This window comes from Rutidosis leptorrhynchoides, chromosome 1, assembly GCF_046630445.1.
Source record: "Rutidosis leptorrhynchoides isolate AG116_Rl617_1_P2 chromosome 1, CSIRO_AGI_Rlap_v1, whole genome shotgun sequence".
NCBI lineage: Eukaryota > Viridiplantae > Streptophyta > Magnoliopsida > Asterales > Asteraceae > Rutidosis > Rutidosis leptorrhynchoides.
The window spans coordinates 363,046,323-363,067,686 of record NC_092333.1 but is presented as its reverse complement, the minus strand read 5'-3'; the positions used below and the strand labels follow the sequence as shown (position 1 = coordinate 363,067,686).

Here is a 21,364-nt window from a genome sequence, read left to right as displayed (position 1 = left end):
AAAATTTCAACTAAATGAATTCAAAATCATGTTTATACATATTTATGAACGATAAAACTAGGTGTTAAAGCCGAAATTATTGTTACCTCGGAGAGAACATAAATGGAGAAACAACCCAAAACGTTCGAATTCATTTAAAATGGAATAGAGGGGAATAAAAAGGCAAAGAAAAAAATAAATAAAAGCTAAGTGTGGGAAGAATTTACCAATTTCTTTAAAACACATATCACATATTTGGTACAGATTATTGCAGGTACTTTTGCTTTGGACGATTTTAATCAGTTTTACCTAATTTATTGTAATATATATCTGAAAGAAGGATGGATCTACACGATGAATCAATTCCATCACTAAAAGGAAGTAAAGTCTTCCGAAAAAGACACGCGCTTCTTGATTTAGGTCAGGAAGTTGTCGTCCAGACCAGCTGTAGGTTGACGAAAAATCTAGAAAAGTCATCTCTAAAATTAGCAGGAAATCCACGGACCTCAGCATCAAACAGGGTCACCAAGTGGTCAGACTTATCCTAACTATGAGAGAATCTGTCTCGTAAAATGGGTAGGGCGTCGTGCAAATTAGCTTGATAAGACTGATGAATCAGACCCCCAGAAAGGATAATCTCCTTAAAAATTAAAAATCAGCTTTTAAGCCTGATATTACTCAATCCTTGAGATTGACTTTAAAGATTGAGAATTACAAACTCATGGAATTCAATGATATCTAAACTCGAGCTTGACCGAGAAAATATTTTGATCAAAATTAAAACCGATTTGTTTTCTGAAAACCCATTTTCAATGCGTTCATTACCATTGAACGTAAAATCCTAGGAATTTACCTGGAATTCATTAGGTCACCTGAACCAAATCGGGTGTCAACTGTAATAACGGTGGTTGCATAGCATGGTCGAATACAGGACCTTGTGCCAGACTGAAAAACTATAAGGTGATCTTTACTATTGCTCCTACAAAGGATAGTAATTGCATCCGACACGATATAGACCATAATCAAAAGCATGTCACGGGACATTGCCTTAACAGTTACTTGTTCAACGCTTTCCTTTACAACCGGACGGTAGTTTACCAAAAGGTAATATACGGAGTAAGTATACTGGACGTGTTGCTTTCCCAATACAAGGTTAGCAAGTGGGTGACACAAAACCATAAGTTTTGAGCTAAAATTTTCAAATCTGAAACCCACCAAACCCACAAAAACATTTTACAAACACCGGTAAAGGGTTATTTCGGAAAACTTATCTTGGGTAAAAGCTAGAATGAATTTTCAAAAGATCAAATGTTTTCATAAAGATCCAATTTCCTTAAAGGATCTAAATTTTTATAGTCATGTGGGACTGTAAACCACATCGTTACTATCATTGTTCATACCGCCGTATCAAAATCATTGATGTATAAAGTGTGAAAATAAAAAAGTGATTCGAGTGAAGTGTGATTTAATTTCAAATTTTGTATTGCTTGAGGACAAGCAACGTTCAAGTGTGGGGATATTTGATAATGCTAAAAAGGAACATATATTTAGTATCAATATCCTTCCAATATGTAAAGCTTTTATTGCAATTGTTCTATTTTTATGTAATATTCGTTTAAATAAATAAGTACGAAGACAAAAGAAGAAAACGACGATTTGAAGACGCAAATGACCAAAAAGCTCAAATGTACAAGATATAATTCAAGTGGTTCAATTTATTGATGAGAAATGTCTCAAAATTACAAGAGTACAAGTCGCGAAACGCAAAGTACAAGATATCTAAGCGTAAGAAAAGGCGTTCGAAAATCCAGAACTGGGACATGAGCCAACTATCAACGCGCGACGCAACGGAGCTAAAATTACAAGTCAACTATGCACAAGAATATAATATAATATTTAAATAATTATATAAATTATTTATATATTATATATTATATTAAATAACGTCGACAAACTAGCAAACAAAAAATATGTGAGCTGGATCGGACGGCCATGCGATCGCTTGGGAAATAGGCATAAAACCCATGCGAGTGCATGAGCCCATGCAAGTGCATGAGATTTGCACTAAAATCTCATGCGATCGCATGAGTTACTGTAGCAGGCCAAGTTCTATAAAAAGTCAGTTTTTCGAACGAGTTATATACAATATATATCCTTCACAACTCTCTGTCTCTCTCAAATATATATATAATTATATTTTTAATTATAATTATAATTTTAAATTAAGTTTAATAATAATTGGGTTATTGTAAGGAATGTTTTATGGGTTTTAAGTCGGAACTATGTCCGTGTAACGCTACGCAATTAATCACCACTGTAAGCTATGTTCTTCCTTTTTAAATTAATGTCTCGTAACTAAGTTATTATTATGCTTATTTGAGCCAAAGTAATCGTGATGTTGGACTAAAATATTAAGACGGGGTTATTGGATTTTGTACCATAATTAAGGTTTGAACAAAAGACCGACACTTGTGGACATTGGACTATTGACTATTAATAGGTAGGGGGTATTGTCTAATTGAACGACAACTCATTAGAACCTGTCGAACCTATCTTCAAATTAGTTAAACTAATAATTATTAAATTGATTACGAATGTCCTATTTAGTGACGTTTATACGACATCGTTTACGATCATTTAATTAATTATTCGGGTTGGGTAATTGATTATTCATTCTGATCAAGTGGGTAAATTAATATTCATATCTCATTAAAACAGGGGTGGATTACATTCAAGGATAATTGATGTAATTGTTAACAAAGTAATAAAACCTTGAATTACACGCAGTCGATAACCTGGTGTAATCATTAAACAAAGTATTAAAACCTTGTTACAGTTCGAATCCCTAATTAGTTGGAATATTTGACTTCGAAAATAAGGTTAATTTGGCGAGCATTTTATAATTATGACCGATGGACTATTATGGACAAAAACCAAATAGGTATCAAATAAACCAGGACAAAGGACAATTAACCCAGGTAACAATTAATTAAAATCAAAACGTCAAACATCATGGTTACGGAAGTTTAAATAAGCATAATTGTTTTATTTCATATTTCATCGTACCTTTATTTACTGTCATTTTAATTACTGCAATTTAATTTATCGCAATTTAAATTTTGTCATTTATATTATCGTCATTTATCTTTACGCTTAAAATATAAAATCGACAAACCGTTCATTAAACGGTAAAACCCCCCTTTTATAATAATAATACTACTTATATATATTTTTATATTTTTACAAATATAGTTTTAAAAATACAGCGTTAAACTTGGCTAGCTCCCTGTGGAATGAACCGGACTTACTAAAAACTACACTACTGTACGATTAGGTACACTGCCTATAAGTGTTGTAGCAAGGTTTAGGTATATCCACTCTATAAATAAATAAATAACTTGTGTAAAATTGTATCGTATTTAATAGTATTTCGCAATAAAAATATAACTATTTCGTATACGCCGCTGCACACATCAAACCACATATCATCAATCGAGTTCATCATTTACAACAACAAAACCTCGTCAAATGATCATTAAATGTTCATAATCAAAGTCTCAAGTTCGCAAAATGCATTTCATGATTCGTTTCGAAAGTAATCAAGCATACAATCCAACCAAACACTTACCAACAATATTTCATGGCATTCAAATCATCAAAAGTCCATTTTAAGAGTTATCAAACCCTAACCAAAACTCACAAAATCAATATTCATGTGTTTGAAGTTTTCTTAATCAACCTATACATCAAAATGAAGCTAGTGATACTAGTAACACAATTAAAACATGAACTTTAACAATCTAACAACATATGAGCATCCAAAATCAAAGATTAAGCACACTCATTTCAAGTGTTCATGTTAGTTACTCAAAACAACAAATCGAGCAAACAAAACATATATTCATGTTACACACGAGCCATAGACACTAACTAACAACATTTCAAGTCAAAAACACGAATTTGAGAAAATCTAGAGTTTTAGAAATGTTACCCAAACGAGATGAAGTTGGTATCAAATTGTAGAGGATGAAGAGAGGATTCCAAATACGTAATTTGTTTTGTTGCTAGCTCCCTAAACCGAATTTAGATGATGAATTCTTGTTTGTGTACTTGAGAGAAAAAGGAAGTAAGAAAGAAAGAAAAAGGTGGATGAATGAATGGATGAGGAAGGTGTTGACCATTTGACCTAGTCACACCTTTGGTCTCTTGGCAATATTGGTCCCTCAAGTTTGTAGTCGGGTGCGGGAATTAACCGAACGAATTATTTTGAATTACACGAGAGTACGGGAGACGTTATAATCCGATAACGAGAATATTAAGAATGTTAGCTAACGGAGGATACGAATCTAGATACGAAGATTAATATTAAAATAAAAAGACGGGCGTTAAAATAATTTAACGGAAAAAAATGCGGGATGAAGGTGGATGAAGATGGATGAAGGTCTAGAGAGAAAAGTGTAAGTAGTAAGATTGGTGGTGATAGCATGAATGATGATGGTTTTGGCGTGAAATGGGGATGAAAAGAGGAGGTTGGTCAACAAAGTCCATGCAAGTAATAAATGGTTTGATTTGACGTCTAGTGCATGCAATTAGATAGGCTTAATGACATACATTCTTTCTTAATCTTTGATTAACGTTAAGTAATGAAAGCTAGTGATTTGATCATGAGTTTAAGAGTTAATTGTTGTTAGTTTGTCTAAATGATGCAAGTATCATTTTAATGTACATACTTATGTATTACTTTGATCTTAAAAGATGTATTTTACATGTTACTTGATAATAAGGTTTTTCATTTACTATATTAAGGTACTTATGGAATTATTTACATATATCTATATAATGGACATATATAGAAATGTTATAGTCTTTTATTTACTATCACATTGTGAATAAAGTTAAGATGAAGGTAGTAGTTTCTTAAATGCTTACTAAATAACTATAAATCTTATAAAAGACTAAAAAGGCTCAAGACATCAAATTGCTTATCGTGTCGAAACTTAAATCATTCAAGTTAGGTTAAGAAAACCTAGTCGGAAAAATTCGGGTTATCACAGAAGAACCCTTGTAATTAAACTATCTTGAGCAAATAGTTAAGACAACGTACTTTTTACACTTAGGACCAGCTTATATCATTGATGGTTACATGGAATTAACCTATACTGGTTGTTCAACAACTTAGTGCTGCTGGTGGTTTTGTCATAATTAAATCCTTAATTTTTGTAAGGGACTCAACACAACCTGCGAACCATGCGGCGAGTGAAACCTAAATGTCACCTTCGAATTTGATCAATTGCTAGATCTCCAAGTTTAGTCTTTCGAATTTTTTAGAACTTTAAAATTTATGGTTTTTTAATGTCAAGGTGGTGGTTGACGCGTGGTTAACCGTAGTGGTGGTTTGTTTCGTTGTTTAAAGTTTAGTAATCGACAGAATTGAGAAATAAAAGGGTTTACGAAGGTTATTTGTTGGTAACCGTTTGTAACCGATGCACGATGTCGAATAATCGCAATTTTCGCTCGGTGCACAAGAGTAGATTAGGTTTATGAAAGTAGAGTTGTAATCCCTTGAATCTAATAATTTGCTTAAAATTCAATGGACCAATCAGAATGCGACATGTGAGGCGACAATCACATGTGATTGAAAAAAATAATTAAATTTTTTTTTTAAAAAATAAATTTTGAAAAAAAATTTTAAATTTTTTTTTTTTGAATTTTTTTTTAAATTTAGCATGTTAAATCCAATCCCATGTGATTGTCAAACCCAATCACATGTGATTGTAAAACACAATCACATGTGATTCTGCATGTCAAATCCAATCACATGTGATTGAAAAAAAATTCAATTTTTTTTTAAAAAAAAATTTCAACAGGAAACAGACTTTAATTCGGTGATTTGATTAAGTTTGTTAGCGTTTCTTGATCATATCTTCAAAATTTCAGACTTTAATTCGGTGATTTGATCAAGTTTTGATCAAAAACTTGGTGTTTAAAGGTTTTAGCACAAATTTACTGAAATTCGTTATTTTACTAAATAAATTTTTTTCAATCACATGTGATTGGAGTTAACATGCAGATGTTATTGTGTTTTACAATCACATGTGATTGGAATGCAGAATCACATGTGATTTACTGCATGTCAAATTTAATCACATGTGATTGATAAAAAAAATTCGTAAACAAAAAAATTCGCACATCTTTTTTTTAAATGTTTTTTTTATAAAAAATTTTAATTTTTTTCAATCACATGTAATATCGCGCCACGTGTCACACTCTAATTGATCCTTTGAATTTTAACTTAAAAGTTTACCTCATTTGAATATTTCTCTATGTAAATAATGTTAGATTTGTGCGATGGTTCAAAGGCCCAATTATCTGCATTTCAAATGGTATTGCCGTATTGGCAATAAGCCAACAAGTAGTATTTGTTTGGGCCGTGATTTCTCTGAAAGGCCCACAATATTGTACAGTAGCTTTGTTCTCTTGGAAACTTGTATACAGTAGTATTTCGTCGGTGCGAATTTTGGGTCTTGATGAAACCAACTGAGCACGAATTCAAATACTAAGCAAACTAAACCAAAATTAAGTTGTGGCATTTGTTTCCTTTCACAATTAGTATCAGAAAATTGTAATATTTATGTAGATTTTAGTTTGGGAACCTTATTGCCTAATTTAGGAGTTAATTTCTAGGGTTTCAGAAGGAAAAAGCAATCTAAACATGCAGAAGAAGACTTCACACCAACTGCTTCTACTTGAAAAAGCCTATGCTGGTAAGTATTCATATTTATATTTATTTTTAATTTTTATTTCCGATCTGTTAAATGTTTTAGATCTGATTGATGGATTTATAGGACTTGATTCATACATAGTACGGAGCATATGTTTTTAGAGCTTAATGTTTGAATCATTATCGTTACTGAAGTGGTATTTTTGGGATAAGGGAATTAGTAAAATGAGATTTTTATATCTTTTACATTAGAACTCTAATTTAAAAAAAATAAAAATTTTCGTGATTAACTGACATTGTATAGATTCATAATTTTTTTTTTTTTTTTTTTTTTTTTTTTTTTTTTTTTTAACAAGAGCTTAAAATGCATGTGATGTATGTTAACGTGTTTTGAGGGTTTTTTTGAGTTTTTTTTAGGATTTAGCCCGATTTAGAGTTTTTGGGTTTACTCCGTAAACGCTCAACCCTAAACCCTAAACTCTAAACCGTTCGTATTAAAAACTTGTTCTAAAACCCTAATTTCTAAACCCTAAATCCTAATTTCTAAACCCTAATTACTAAACCCTAAACACTGTTTTTTTTTTAATCAAAAGTCATTTTTTCTTTGTATTTTGTTAAGATGCGTCTGATGCATGAAAAGCAGTTAACATGCATCAAACAGCGGATAACATGCATCAGATGCATCTTAACGATCCAGTTAAAAAAAAAAAAAAATTATATTATTTCTGAATCTACACAATGAAAATAGATACCAGCATTTTTTTTTTTTTAAATCGGAGCTGTAGATTTAAAGATATAAAAATCACAAAATCACTTATCCCCTTATCCCACCAAGTACCATATATATATATATATATATATATATATATATATATATATATATATAGAGCCGCAACGGATTGTTATTGATCCATTATTGTCTGTCATCAATAACTCTAATGGCATTGTCTAGACATTGGTGTTTTATCCATTTCTAGCCATCCAAAATGTCTTTACAATTCAATATTGAATAACGGATAAGTGTGCTTTAATATTGTTAAATTTTGTAGTACATTGTACTTTAATATATGTACTATGCTCGAATAAATTATTTAAGTAGTTGAGGAATGGTGTGATGGATAGTACTGAATCAGTTATTCGTTAGTGAAAGGGAGGAAGTGCTAATGTGGTGCTGAGGTCAGTTATAGAATAAAGTTATGTCATGATTGGGAGTGGTATTATGGGAGATAAGCTTTTCATTGTTAGTTTTGATAAATACACCGTAGTTCATTTATATGTATATATGGTACAAGTAGTTAATACATAGATATGTTGAATTTATCAAATTCAATCGTGGAAATATCACCACTCTATTATTATTATGGTTAGGTTATGGTTATGATTATGGTTATTGATGATTATTTGTATCTGCAGCTGAGTCGAACCCAAATAAATTTAGAATAGAAAAGCTGAGTAAAGATTCAGGGTTAACGTATAAGCAAGTGCAAGATTGGTTTTATCGGCAAAGGGTTGTGAAGCCAAAGGAAGAATTACATCGACAACAATCAAAGTCAGGCTCTAGTTCAGGGCCAGAATCAAAACCAAGGCTGTCTAATGAACCCTTGGTACATCCATACCTATGCATACATATGGATTCTGTTTCTTGACTAATGAATATCCAACTCAGTTTACTACATAAATACTACATTATTATACCTGATTTGACATGTTTCCATCATATGAACCTGACCCATTTTGTGTGTTACTTTAGTCGTAAATTGATTTGTTTTTACCTGACTTATATTTATACCATTATTTCCTGTATGCATGCCATCTAATTTCTTATGGTTGGTTGTACTGTACTTAACACAGGATGCTGAGAACATACTTGGCGAAATTGGTTCTCATGTTGATTCATTACGGGCAAAGTTTAAAGAAAGAATGCAAGCAACAAATGAGAAAGAAAGGATTGCTAAAAGGTCACGTCATGAACTGAGTTCAGAATCAGATTCTGGCCCTTGTAATGAACCGTTGGGTAAGGTTGGTCATGGTGAAGACGCTGATGGAAGTGTAAAAAACAAAATGATCGAAATGCTGATTGAAAAAAACCAAAGGGACGAAGCTAAATGTGAATCTGTCTTGGAGGAGTTTAAGCGACTTGAGAAGTCCATTGCAGACAGGAAGAAACTCATCGATGACATCAAAAAAGTTATTTAAAATTAGCATGTCTATGTTTTAGGTGGTTTTTGGTGGTTAAGCTATTGTAAACACCACATCATTTGTATGTAATCTGATGTTTAGGTGCTTTTTGTTGGTTAAGTTTATAGTTAACAGCACATCATCTGTATGTAATCTGATGTTTAGGTGCTTTTTGTTGGTTAAGTTTATAGTTAACACCGCATCTTTTGTATGTAATCTGATGTTTATGTACTTTTTGGTGGTTAATAGTTAATGAACCATTGGTGGAGTAAATTTGTTGGCGTTGCGTATCTTAGCTATTTTTGTAGAAATGCAAATTAGTGATTTTTTCTAGTGCAACTAGTCCTTCAAAAGTTACAGTACTAACTAAACGGAGTATTTTTTATTTTATTTTTTCCAAAATTTCAATTGGCTTTTCTAAATCCGGGGTGGCTTTTCGGTCTTTTATGGTTTGGGCTCATCTTGAGACGGCCGGTTGCTATTGTATTTTTTATTTTATTTTTCCAAAATTTCAATTGGCTTTTCTAAATCCGGGGTGGCTTTTCGGTCTTTTATGGTTTGGGCTCATCTTGAGACGACTGGTTGCTATGTGGTTTGCTGGCTTGTTCTGTTTGTTTTCCGGTAACGGTCGGCGTTTTCTCTACCGTTTGTCGCTTTGCTAATTTTCTGCTTTTCAGTGTAGCTGGTACTTAGTTTATCCATTGCATACTTGTGTTGCATGAATCCATTGCATACTTGTGTTGCATGAATTTACTATCTTAGACTTATATGTTCCATCATGTTGGCTGGATTTTGTTCTTGGTTAGTTTTATTTGTGCGGTTTGTTTTGGCTATGTTTGGATGTTTGAATAGACTATGTATTGGTTGTACTTGTTAATCTTCAGTTTCGTTATATGTTATTACTTTATTTTGAAATAAAAAAAAAGGAACATATCTGGGATTAAACACAATTATCTTTAGCATTTAAATCTGTTACCATGGCCTGAAGTAAGTTGCTTTTATTTGCTAGATTTGGACCCAACTCTAAGTCAAGCGTTCAAGCTTTTGCCCGAAAAGGATAGGGTATGTATGGCTTTCTTTTCTTTTGGGTAATTCTGACACAAATGGGTAGTAGATCGCAAAAATTTATAGTTAAGCACACAACATGTCAAATTGGCTGAAGGAAAATGCCGGATGCTTCAATCTCTGTAAAGGGACCCTATTTTATTTGAAAGAATAGATCCTTCGACATATTGTGCTCGACCAGCTTATAAGAAGGATCCTGCTAATGCCGATGAAGTCATTTCAACTGCGAAAGAGAAGATACAAAGTTTCACAAATACGTAGTATGTTTCTAGCGGAGGTTAATGTTGGGGATGTTGGAAAAGAGGAAGATTATGAATGTGAGTTTTGTGGGTACTGAAATTGAAGAATTTGACACTCGAGTTCAACATTTACAATGAAGATTTTAAAACGTCCGTGTGTGAAGAAATTGTTGAGAAAACCGAATTAAAAAAAGCTGTTGAGGTCATAATTTTGATTATACATGGCGAATTGCATTTACTTCATCTTTTATCAAGTCAAAAAAAGGTAAAATAGAAAAATTAGTTTTGAAAGAAAGGGGTCAAATGGGCGGATAATCGCAATTCGAACTAGTTAGTCCGTATAATGTTTCTTCTTTTCGGACTAAAAGTGTTTTGGTTCTGTCCATTCTGACCCTACCTATTTCAAACCATACAATAACGCCAGTTTAAGTGGATGCATTCATTTTGCCACCTATAGATTTGATCTTTTACATGTGGTAATTTTTTCATTTGGTTATAACTCGTTTAATACCCACGAATTTGCGAGAATCGAAATGTAAAGTTTTTTACATGGTGTAGTTAATTTGAATGATATAATAAATTGATTTTACGAGTAGGTTAATATAACTTGTATAGGCATCTAAGTAAAGAATTAAAATTAGGAAGTTTATAATGATTTAAAAGGCGCTAAAAGTAGGATATCAATGACAAAACTGAACCATAACTATATTACATTGTATTGGAGAAATTCAAAGATAATGAAGATACTATAAAAATTTCAGTTGTTAGCTTGCTCTGAAGCATTTCTTTCAAAACAAAACTCACCAACTCAGCACTACATGTTCTCCTGAGCATAACCTTTCTCTCAATTTTGAAACACATGACTTCTAATTTTGGTAATGGGGCAGGTAGGCCAACATGACTACGTCAGTAGACATTTGAGTGTGTTACTTATCAATGATTCTGTGAGTGAAGAAAATTTTCACGGTGTCATGTTGTTATCATATCATATAACGATGAAAGGTTAATGCAAGGGGTGCAGAAAATTATGACATTATTGTGTGTCATTTATCAATGAATATGTGATAGTACACATATACATGTAATACTTGGAAACATGAGTAACAATAATCAAGTTCCTTCCCTGACCACTTGGAGAATATGCCTACCATAGCCACATTCATGCATCATAAATACTTTAGTTCAAGCCCTCATTTCTATTAGTACGTTGTTTACAAACTTGGCCTCATTACAAATGTCCCCTTGATAGAGAACTGATATTGCGAGTAACAATATGTATAAAATGAGATATCCGTGATGAAGAGAGAAAGATGGTTTGGGTTAATTGGAATAAAGTTCTTGCTCCTTTTAATAATGGATGCCTTAATGTGGGGAGTTTAAACGCTTTTCGTTTGGTTGTTCTATTATATAGGAGATGGAGAATTTTGAATGATGATAAGGCTTTGTGGGTAAAAGTTATAAAAGGGGAGCACATGGAGATGGTGTTGGGTCCTCGGCTTCCAGATCAGTGTGTTTGGAGTTCGATCAGATCTCTGTGGCATTTTTTACATGACCAAAATATCATTTCAAATATTGTTTTTCAGAAAAGGATGGGTGATGGTTCAAACACCATGTTTTGGAAAGATATGTAGATCGTCCATTGCCCGCTTGCATCCAGGTTTAATCGTTTATTTGTTCTCGATAGCGATATTTACTGTATGATTGCGGACAAATTTTACGAAGGTGCTTGACATTGGAATTGGTCTCGACCATTAACATCATGTTGACATCTTGCTTCGTTGGAAGAGTTGAAGGTGATGAATAGCTCGTTGTTGTTGTCTGATCGTGCGGATTCTTGGTTACATTCTATTTCAAAGGAAGGTATTTATCAAGTGAAAGATGGCAGAATGATCATCGATAAGAATTGTTTGCCTTCGATTGACCATCATACTCGATGGGTTTCAACCTTGCCTCGCAAAGTCAACATCTTTGTATGGAGGGTGGATTTGGATGAGATTCTTTCGCGACTCAGGTAATCTAAAAAATGTTTGGAAATTCCTCTTATTGATCATCCATCTTGCGGTTTTGGTATTAAGTCTACAAACCATGCTTTGTTTGAGGGTTTGATTGCTCGTCAAGGATTCAACTTTAGACCAATGTGGATAACCAATGTGGATATACCTCATTTTTGTTCTTGGAGTCAAGCTTTGTTTTGGCTCAACAATTAGAAATTTACAGGTAGAGTAAAAGACTATTTGTATATGATTATGGTGGCGTACATGTGGATTATGTGGAGATTCAGATTCAACATGATCTTCAGCCAACACATGATGAAGAAAATAAAATTGTTTGATTTCATATGTAATCTTTCTTTTCATTCAGTTAGATATAGAAGCAAATGTAATATCTTGAAAAATAAATGGCTTTATAACATTTATTTGTTGCTCCTTTAAGAAAGACCCCAAACTATCACAGGTACCTATATATGGTCTCTCCTTTCTTTTCTAAGGTATGTCACTTATCTTTGAAAGGCTCTCTCGCCTACTCTACATAAAGAGTCATTTGCCCTTCTCGTTCTCATCAAACAAAAGACAGTCGCCTTTTGTCGGCAATCTAGCCTCGCCTACCTCAATAATAGGCATTTCTATCCGCCGAGCAAGGTGGAGTAATTCCAATTTCCAAGCATGACGGAATCAAGGTAGATTCTTTGCATTCTAGATAAGTTTGTCTTGCTTCTTTTCAGTTTTTTCCTTCTTTGGGCTCGGGTCTAGTGGTATTTTTACGGGGATTCGTTATAGGATCCCTATTCAAGATCACTGCAGTTCCTTTTCGGGCGGCTATAGGACGGAAGCCCGAAACCACAATTGACAGATGCGATTCCTGGATGTAGTTGGATGTGATTATTGGTAAAAGCATAGAAGGATCTCCTTTCAATAGTCACAGGGAATACAAGAAGGTCTTTTCCGATTCTTATCAATGGTGAACCTCAGAGGAACGTGAAAAGTCAAGTCCAGTATGATAAGGAATGCGAATGAAACTATCTTTCCTACTAAATGTCTGAGTATATGTTTTTAACAAAAATGGCTGTTAAAGAAAATAAATAAAGTTCACGATCACCATGCATCGAGAGAAGTTCAAATCTTTTATTAAAAGAGGAAAAAATGCAATCTTGCTTAAAAATTGCTCAACTTACTTCAAATTGACCTCTTTCTTGGATCTTTAAAACACACACATAAATGTACACACAGTGATCACACAGACTCCCTGTGATCTTCCACCTGTTCATCCCCATTTTTTTTGGCTCACACAAACCTCTAATAATTATCAATGTCTCTACCCCTTTCAATTTCTATTGTCACAATTAAATCCCATAAACCAAAAACCAAAAAGTTTCAATCTTTATTGTTCTTGAAACAAATTGCAATCCCAAACTGTTCATCTTTCACTTTCCTTCAAAACAATGTACTAAAAAATTCAACTAACAGTTGCTGCAAATCTTTAATACAAGCTTCTGGAACTACAACTTCATCTGTAACAGTTGAAAAAGATGAATCAAACGGTACCATTTTTGTGATCAGAGCTCAAGATAAAATGGGTTTATTACCTATGATCACTAGGGTTTTAAAAGGGCTTAAAATTGATAAACCCACAATACAATTTGATGAAAAAGAAGATTTTTTTGTAGTAAAGTTTCTTGTTAATGATTTAAATGGAAATAAAATTGAGGATAAAGAAACTTTAATCAAGATTAAAAATATTTTAATGGAAGCTTTTAATGGCAGTGAAGGGGTTGTAGTGAAAAAGGCAGGATTTTTGGGGGGTAAAACTGAGAAAATGTTTGATTTGATGGATGGGTTTTTGAAAAATGATCCAATTAGTCTTCAGAAAGATATACTACATCATGTTGAGTACACAGTTGCAAGATCAAGGTTCAGTTTTGATGATTTTGAAGCTTATCAGGTATAAATATTTCAGTAGCTTTTGGTTTAAATATTGGAAAAATGATTCTTTATTATTATTATTTTTAATTTTTATTTAGGATTTTTTCTAACGTCAACCTGTTGTCGTTAACATGTATAACTGTTAATATTGACTTTTTGGTGGCGTTTATTCAAATGTACAAGATATTTAAGCATCTAAATGACTATGAAATAATACTTGCAGGCATTGTCACACACTGTGAGGGACCGGTTGATTGAGCGTTGGCATGATACTCAACAATATTTCAAAAAGAAGGATCCGAAACGTTTATACTTCCTATCGCTCGAATTTCTAATGGGCAAGTAATTTCTTATGGAGTAACATAATTGTGTCATTATAATTGTTTTATGATTTTTATATTGCATTTAAATTATACTTCAGGCCGTTCGTTGTCAAATAGTGTGATTAACTTAGGCATACGGGATCAATGTGCCGAAGCGTTAAGTCAGCTTGGATTTGAGTATGAAGTTTTAGCAGAGCAGGTTAGCACATTGTATGCTATTAAGGGTACTTACAGGTTTCATTAGAAGTGGTAAAATGGGTGGGTCGGGACAGGTCAACCTGCCAACATATTTTAGACTCTTTATGTATTTCTTGAATTATGTATCATGTTTATCATCTATGTAATTGATTTATTGAATATTATGATAAAAAAAACTATATGCTTAAATAACAACTTCAGATGCTCTAAACATTTGAATATGTGTTTTGACTTCTAGTTTTCATGCCCGAATGCTAAATTATTCGTTGTTTTTTAAAGGAAGGAGATGCAGCCCTCGGGAACGGTGGTTTGGCCCGTTTATCTGCTTGCCAAATGGATTCTCTAGCAACATTGGATTATCCAGCATGGGGGTAATATTCCATATTTCTTCGTTTAGCATCAGAAATAAAGAAATTTGCGATAATTGTAAAAAAAAAAAAAAAAAAATGCCATCTTTTCATATAGTATCATTTGAATTTGTTGGTTACTATTATATAACATCTAAATCTGTATATTTTTTTCTACACTTAGATATGGATTGCGGTATCAGTATGGGCTATTCAGGCAGATAATATTGGATGGTTTTCAGCATGAACAGCCTGACTATTGGTTAAACTTTGGAAATCCGTGGGAAATTGAGCGGGTCCACGTATCGTATCCTGTTAAGGTTTAAAACTAATAGTTTCTTATTTTCATTTAACTCATCTTTTATTTTTCTGCTCATCTTTTAAACTTTTTATCTGTCATTAATTCAGTTTTATGGTACCGTGCAAGAGGAAGTTGTGAATGGAAACAAACGTAAAGTTTGGATTCCTAAAGAAACGGTTGAAGCTGTTGCTTACGACAATCCTATACCTGGTTATGGAACACGAAACACAAGTAATCTTCGTTTATGGGCTGCTAAACCGAGTGATGGCATTGATATGGTGAGTGTGATTGATTACAAATATAGTTTCCTTAATATTTCTAAATAGTTGTATAACGGTATTGATGATCTGACGTGTTATTTTTTTTTTTTTTTTTTTATTATTGCAGGAGTCTTATAATACGGGAGATTATATCAATGCTATTGTAAACAGACAAAAAGCGGAAATAATAAGCAATGTACTATACCCTGATGACCGTTCTTATCAGGTACATATTTATATATCTACACGCGTTTGATGCTGTAAACTTGCTTAAATGTGTGTTACTCGCTTTAATGTTTTAAACCCTGATGACCATTTTTTTTCTTTTATTTTTTTATAATTTTTTTCGTAATTTCAGGGTAAGGAATTACGGCTAAAGCAACAATATTTCTTTGTCTCGGCATCATTGCAAGATATTATCAGAAGGTTTAAAGATGTGCATGGAAACTTTGACGAATTCCCTGATAAGGTTCATGCTACAATAGCTTGTATTTTTTCTTTCAGCTTATGAGATAACACAATGAACTCCGTAATTGATCATTATGGATAGTTTTTGGGTATGGGTCAAACGAAGCAGGTTGACCACTATCGGATAATTTTAATTCTTTTACAAATTATATGTGAACAACGATTAAAATATAAGATTTTTGCGATAGTAATCTACTTTTGACCTGGTTCCTTATAAACTTCTTTATAACCTTTTCAATTACCCATTTTGACAGTTGACCCATTGTTTTATTATCACCCTATGCAGGTTGCTTTGCAGTTAAACGATACGCATCCATCTATTTCCATTGCTGAGCTGATGCGCGTGCTTCTTGATGAAGAGCATTTGGGTTGGAAAAAGGCATGGAATATTACAAGACGAGTTTTTTCGTTTACGACACACACAGTACTACCCGCAGCATTGGAAAAAGTCCCTGCTGATCTATTCGAGAACGTTTTACCGCGTCATCTACAAGTAAGTCTTGCTAGAACTCGCTCAGTATTGGATCTTGTAACTTCCTAAAATGTTTTATCTTCTTTTTTATATATATATTTTTTATAATTCTTGATATGAACTTTTTTTGGCAGATTATATATGACATAAACTTTGAATTCATGGAAGAGTTGAAAAATAAGATCGGACAGGATTATGCCCGGCTATCTCGTATGTCTATCATTGAGGAAGGTGCTGCCAAGGTATCCATAAAATATCTATTTTTTATTTTTTTTATTTTCATGTTATGTAATGTAAAATTTAATGTGTGATTAATAATCATAAGTTTATAATTAATGAAAAAGTATAGGTGGCAGAACGGGCGCGGGGTAATGGGTCAAAATAGATTCAGGTCAAACATGTCATCTTTGAGTTTGTGACAACTTTACAAAAATTTGTATAATTCAAATGAATGGAAATCTATACAATAATCTATTAATTTAATTTTGAAATAATTTTAACATATCATATTTCATGTGAAAAATTGATCTATAAGTAGGTTAAAGTTAACACCTTTATTTGTTATGATATTTTTATCATCCCTTTTGAGTTGACAGAATATTCGAGTAGCGAACCTGTCCGTTGTTTGTTCTCACTCCGTTAATGGAGTCTCCAGAGCACACTTTGAATTGCTAAAAACACGAGTATTCACGGTAATCATGTTCAATTATTATTTTTAAATATATTAATTAGATATTGTAACTTGATAAGTCCTTTAGCTTATGATACATGGTCAAAGTTTTATAATTTGTTATATGAAGATTTTTTCTTTACATAAAATCTTTGAAAAACCATACATTTATTTCAGGACTTTTATGAACTGTGGCCTGAGAAATTTCAGTACAAGACAAATGGAGTAACTCAGGTAACGATTTTATATGTTTTCATAGGTTGACATGATTAACACATGTCTAAATTGTTCCATCTTATTTCAGAGACGTTGGATCGTAGTAAGCAATCCTTCACTGTGTTCTCTTATCTCTAAGTGGCTCGGTACTGAAGATTGGATTCGTGATGTTGATCTCTTAAACGGTCTCAAACAATATGCAGCAAATTCTGACCTACAGCAAGAATGGATGATGGTAATTTAACGTCAATGTTTCTCATAGAGAAGTGTATACGTTGGTTCGTATATTGCAGTTTGTTTTTTTGGTTAATAGATCCTTTTGGTGTTTAGGTGAAGAAGATTAACAAAATGAGGCTTGCCGAATACATTGAATCAATGAGCGGAGTGAAGGTTTTACATATAACCTATCGTTGATACATTTCTAGTTTGGTCATTATACTCGAATGTTTTAACTATTACACTTATTTATTAAGAGAAAATATTCACACAAAATACTTGAATGGCTTGCATAATTAAGTTGAATGATTTAAAACAGTTTTCTGAAGTTCGATGGTTTCAGCAACGACTTTTACAGTCACTTTGAAGTCACTTTGGTGTGTTCATCGGTTTGGTTTTCGGTTTATTCGGCTCAGTTTGCTTGGTTTTGAATATTTTGAAGGCTAAACTGAAACCGAAGTCGAACTCAAATTAAAAACCGAAAGCTAAACCGGACAGAAAACCGAATTCGGTTTCGGTTAGGTTAACAATGACACAACCCGAAATCATAATTTAACCAAAAAGATATAACAAATCGGTTTTAAATTCGAGTTCAGACTTTCAACCTTGGTTTTTCATTTATAATGTTTATAATTTAATAAAACTAGTCGAATTTGGTAAATGAAGTGAAAGTAGGTTGCTTTTGATAGCAAGTTTATCCATTTCTTTGGTGTTATTACGAAGGATTATTTAACGTTGATATTTGCAACTTCTTCAGGTTAGTTTGGATGCGATGTTTGATGTTCAGATAAAGAGAATACATGAATATAAAAGGCAATTGTTGAATGTGTTAGGTGTTATTCATAGATATGACTGCATAAAGGTACTGTTTTTTTAAACTTCAAGTTGCATTTGTTTTACGTTCTGATACGCTTTGAAGTGCTAACTACTTACTATCTATCTCATTAAAGAATATGGACGAAAACGAGAGAAAAACGGTTGTACCTCGTGTGTGCATAATTGGCGGGAAAGCTCCTCCGGGGTACAAGATAGCAAAGAAGATCATCAAGCTTTGTCATGCAGTTGCAGAAACAATTAACAACGATAGTGACATTGGAGATCTCCTTAAACTGGTAAAATTACTAATATAGTCTCTGTGGTTTGTTCAATATTGCTGATGTAGTCCCTATGTTTTTTATTTACGTCAATAGTCCATGTGGTATGCAAATTTTACTTGTATAGTTCCTCACACTTACGGTCGTTAAAAAATCCAGTTAAATTGAGTCATGTGCCAAGCCCATGAGGGTATTTTCGTCCTTTACTTTTTTATACTCCTCCTTCATCCCATTTCCTTCTTTTTTTCAAAAATTACGTAGCATTTATAAAACATCAACCCATTAATTAAACTAGAGTAACATCTGTTGCAGGTTTTCATTCCCGATTACAATGTTTCGGTTGCTGAATTAGTTATACCAGGAAGTGACCTTTCACAACACATTAGGTCTGTATCTCTCAACTCTTTTATTTAAGACTTATTATACCTTACTTTATATAGCTGAATCCGAAATCTACAAAATATGGTGAACTTGACAAATATGTTTATGACTTCCGTTCTGTAAATAAATAATCAGTATTACATTGAATAGAATGTTTGTTGTTGTGTTTATGCAGCACTGCAGGACACGAGGCTTCCGGGACCGGAAGCATGAAATTTCTTATGAACGGATGCTTGTTGCTTGCCACACCTGATGGATCAACTAATGAAATAATTGAAGAAATCGGTGAAGAAAATATGGTAATTTCTTACATTTAATTTGCTTTTGTTTTACATTATCATGACAATCACTGTTATTTAAAAAATTCGTATTATTTTTTTGGTATCTTAAGTTCATATTTGGAGCAAAGATCAATGAAGTTCCGGCATTACGTGAAAAAGAATGTGATGTTAAAGAACCCCTTCAATTTGCACGCGTAGTTCGGTAAAACATTGTTTTTAATTGAACGGCTTTTCGCTACAATTGTATGAAATATTATGATATTTGATAAATTAGGATATCTTCAAAAATTTAGGATGGTGAGGGAAGGGTATTTTGGATTCAAAGACTACTTCAAATCGCTGTGTGACACTGTTGAAAACGGCAAAGATTTTTATCTCGTGGGGTCAGACTTTGCTAGCTATCTAGAAGCTCAGGTAAGTTAATTACTTGTTGAAAATCAAGTTTATCGATTTATTTTATTTTATTTTATTTTGAACGCTCAATGAAGATATACTAAGGGTGCGTTTGTGTATGTGCAGGCAGCTGCGGATAGAGCATATGCTGACGAGGAGAAATGGAGTGAGATGAGCATACTTTGTACTGCCGGATCTGGAAGATTTAGTAGTGATCGAACGATTAAAGATTATGCGGAGAAAACATGGGGAATTCAGCCTTGTAAATGCCCCTTCTAACAGTTTTCTTATGTGTATGCAAATGCACAACTTTCAATGAACTAGTGTTAATTTTTCATTTTTGTATAATTGGCAATATTTAGCCGTGCATATGCACGATGCAAATGACAGAATGATATTTGAATAACATGTAAGTGCAGCTTCTCTTTTATAAACGCTAAGTTCCACATCGATACCATTGGCATCCCGCATCAAGTTCACAAATGTAAGTACGTGAACGATGATTGACTACGAATTTATACATTATGCATTGATGAGTCTATAATCAATAGAAAAGCTCTTGATTTTTCGGAAGCATGTATCATATACGTATGCTAAAAATTAATATGATTTCCCCTCATTGTCGTTGAATACTCATATATGTTATCGCCGCCTCGTCGGTTGCTTTGAATTGAAGGTGCAAGTAAAGTTTATATCTTAAACATAAACAGAAACAGAGAAGGTTGACTTGCTGGATTTATGTTCTTTAGGGTTCAAAATTAAATATCTAGGTTACCTGATTATGATACAACTTCAATTTTGTGGTTTATGTTTCAATTGTAAAAGGTATTATGAATATGAATACGTAATGAAGAAGATTTCAAGAAAACCTCATGAACAATGTATAGTTTGGGTGGGTATCGTTAAAATAAAAAGACTATTAATATTAATATAAAAAGGGTAAAACATTTCTTATCAAATTGTATCTAGTTCTTTATTTTTAGATTTAGTATTAAGGTAGTCAGTGTTGTAAATTTCGTTATTTTTCCCCGAGATCTTATTTTTGAAAAGTGACCTCGAGATTACTTAGTCGAATTCACGATTTCTTAGACTTTTTCTCTTATTTCTCGGATATTCTAGTAAAATCTATGATTTTCTCACCCAATTTTCGAATTTTCTTGTAAAATCTCGTAAAAATGTATATAAATATTCATATATTTATTTATTTTATATATTTATATTTAAAATACTAAAAAATTAACATAAGTCAACGTTCAAGATCTCTCCGATGCCGAGATCCCCCTAAAAATGTCCAAACAAGATCTCTTCGAGATCTGAGTTCTTCAACCTTAAAGGTAGTTCAATGATAGGGTGTCATCAGTCACCCACACATTTCTTATCAAAATTGTATCTAATTCTAGAATAAGTAAACATTCTATTAATTTTTCTTCTCATAGAAATGAATCTTATAAATGTAAAAATAATAGCAACTTATAATTATAGATTGATTTATTCTTTATGCATGTTCTAATGATTATTAGTGATCAAGCATATTTCGATAATTCGATTACCAGCTAAGTAGGGTCAAAGATTGAGTGCGAAACGTAGGGGAATGTCTAGAGATTGATTGTTTACTTTTTGGTCTGGTTAGCGTGTATAACCT

The 21,364-nt window shown here is 32.8% G+C and overlaps 2 protein-coding genes across 2 annotated transcripts; both read left to right on the top strand.

The window, feature by feature from the left end:
- Positions 1–6,660: 6,660 nt before the first annotated feature.
- Positions 6,661–9,109, top strand: LOC139870930 (uncharacterized). The gene is made up of 3 exons (XM_071858693.1): positions 6,661–6,743; positions 8,114–8,304; positions 8,552–9,109. The coding sequence occupies exons 1-3, from the start codon at positions 6,692–6,694 to the stop codon at positions 8,894–8,896; spliced, it is 588 nt and encodes a 195-aa protein (XP_071714794.1). The 5' UTR covers positions 6,661–6,691; the 3' UTR covers positions 8,897–9,109.
- A 4,379-nt stretch (positions 9,110–13,488) lies between these two features.
- On the top strand, positions 13,489–20,163 carry LOC139870923 (uncharacterized). The gene is made up of 21 exons (XM_071858685.1): positions 13,489–14,121; positions 14,326–14,440; positions 14,524–14,624; positions 14,903–14,994; positions 15,155–15,290; positions 15,379–15,549; positions 15,659–15,757; positions 15,890–16,000; positions 16,286–16,492; positions 16,606–16,713; positions 17,068–17,163; positions 17,319–17,375; positions 17,446–17,592; positions 17,688–17,747; positions 18,331–18,435; positions 18,524–18,685; positions 18,980–19,053; positions 19,224–19,347; positions 19,440–19,531; positions 19,623–19,743; positions 19,849–20,163. Exons 1-21 carry the CDS (start codon positions 13,489–13,491, stop codon positions 19,999–20,001), a joined length of 2,964 nt encoding a protein of 987 aa, XP_071714786.1. The 3' UTR covers positions 20,002–20,163.
- Positions 20,164–21,364: the final 1,201 nt, after the last annotated feature.

Bases quoted from the DNA above. Each gene is read 5' to 3' on its own strand.
- LOC139870930 (XM_071858693.1), top strand. From the start codon at position 6,692: ATGCAGAAGAAGACTTCACACCAACTGCTTCTACTTGAAAAAGCCTAT. The intron at 6,744-8,113 runs GTAAGTATTCAT...TTGTATCTGCAG, and splicing joins ACTTGAAAAAGCCTATGCTG to CTGAGTCGAACCCAAATAAA. The intron at 8,305-8,551 runs GTACATCCATAC...TACTTAACACAG, and splicing joins GGCTGTCTAATGAACCCTTG to GATGCTGAGAACATACTTGG.
- LOC139870923 (XM_071858685.1), top strand. From the start codon at position 13,489: ATGTCTCTACCCCTTTCAATTTCTATTGTCACAATTAAATCCCATAAA. The intron at 17,164-17,318 runs GTAATCATGTTC...CATTTATTTCAG, and splicing joins TAAAAACACGAGTATTCACG to GACTTTTATGAACTGTGGCC. The intron at 18,436-18,523 runs GTACTGTTTTTT...ATCTCATTAAAG, and splicing joins ATAGATATGACTGCATAAAG to AATATGGACGAAAACGAGAG.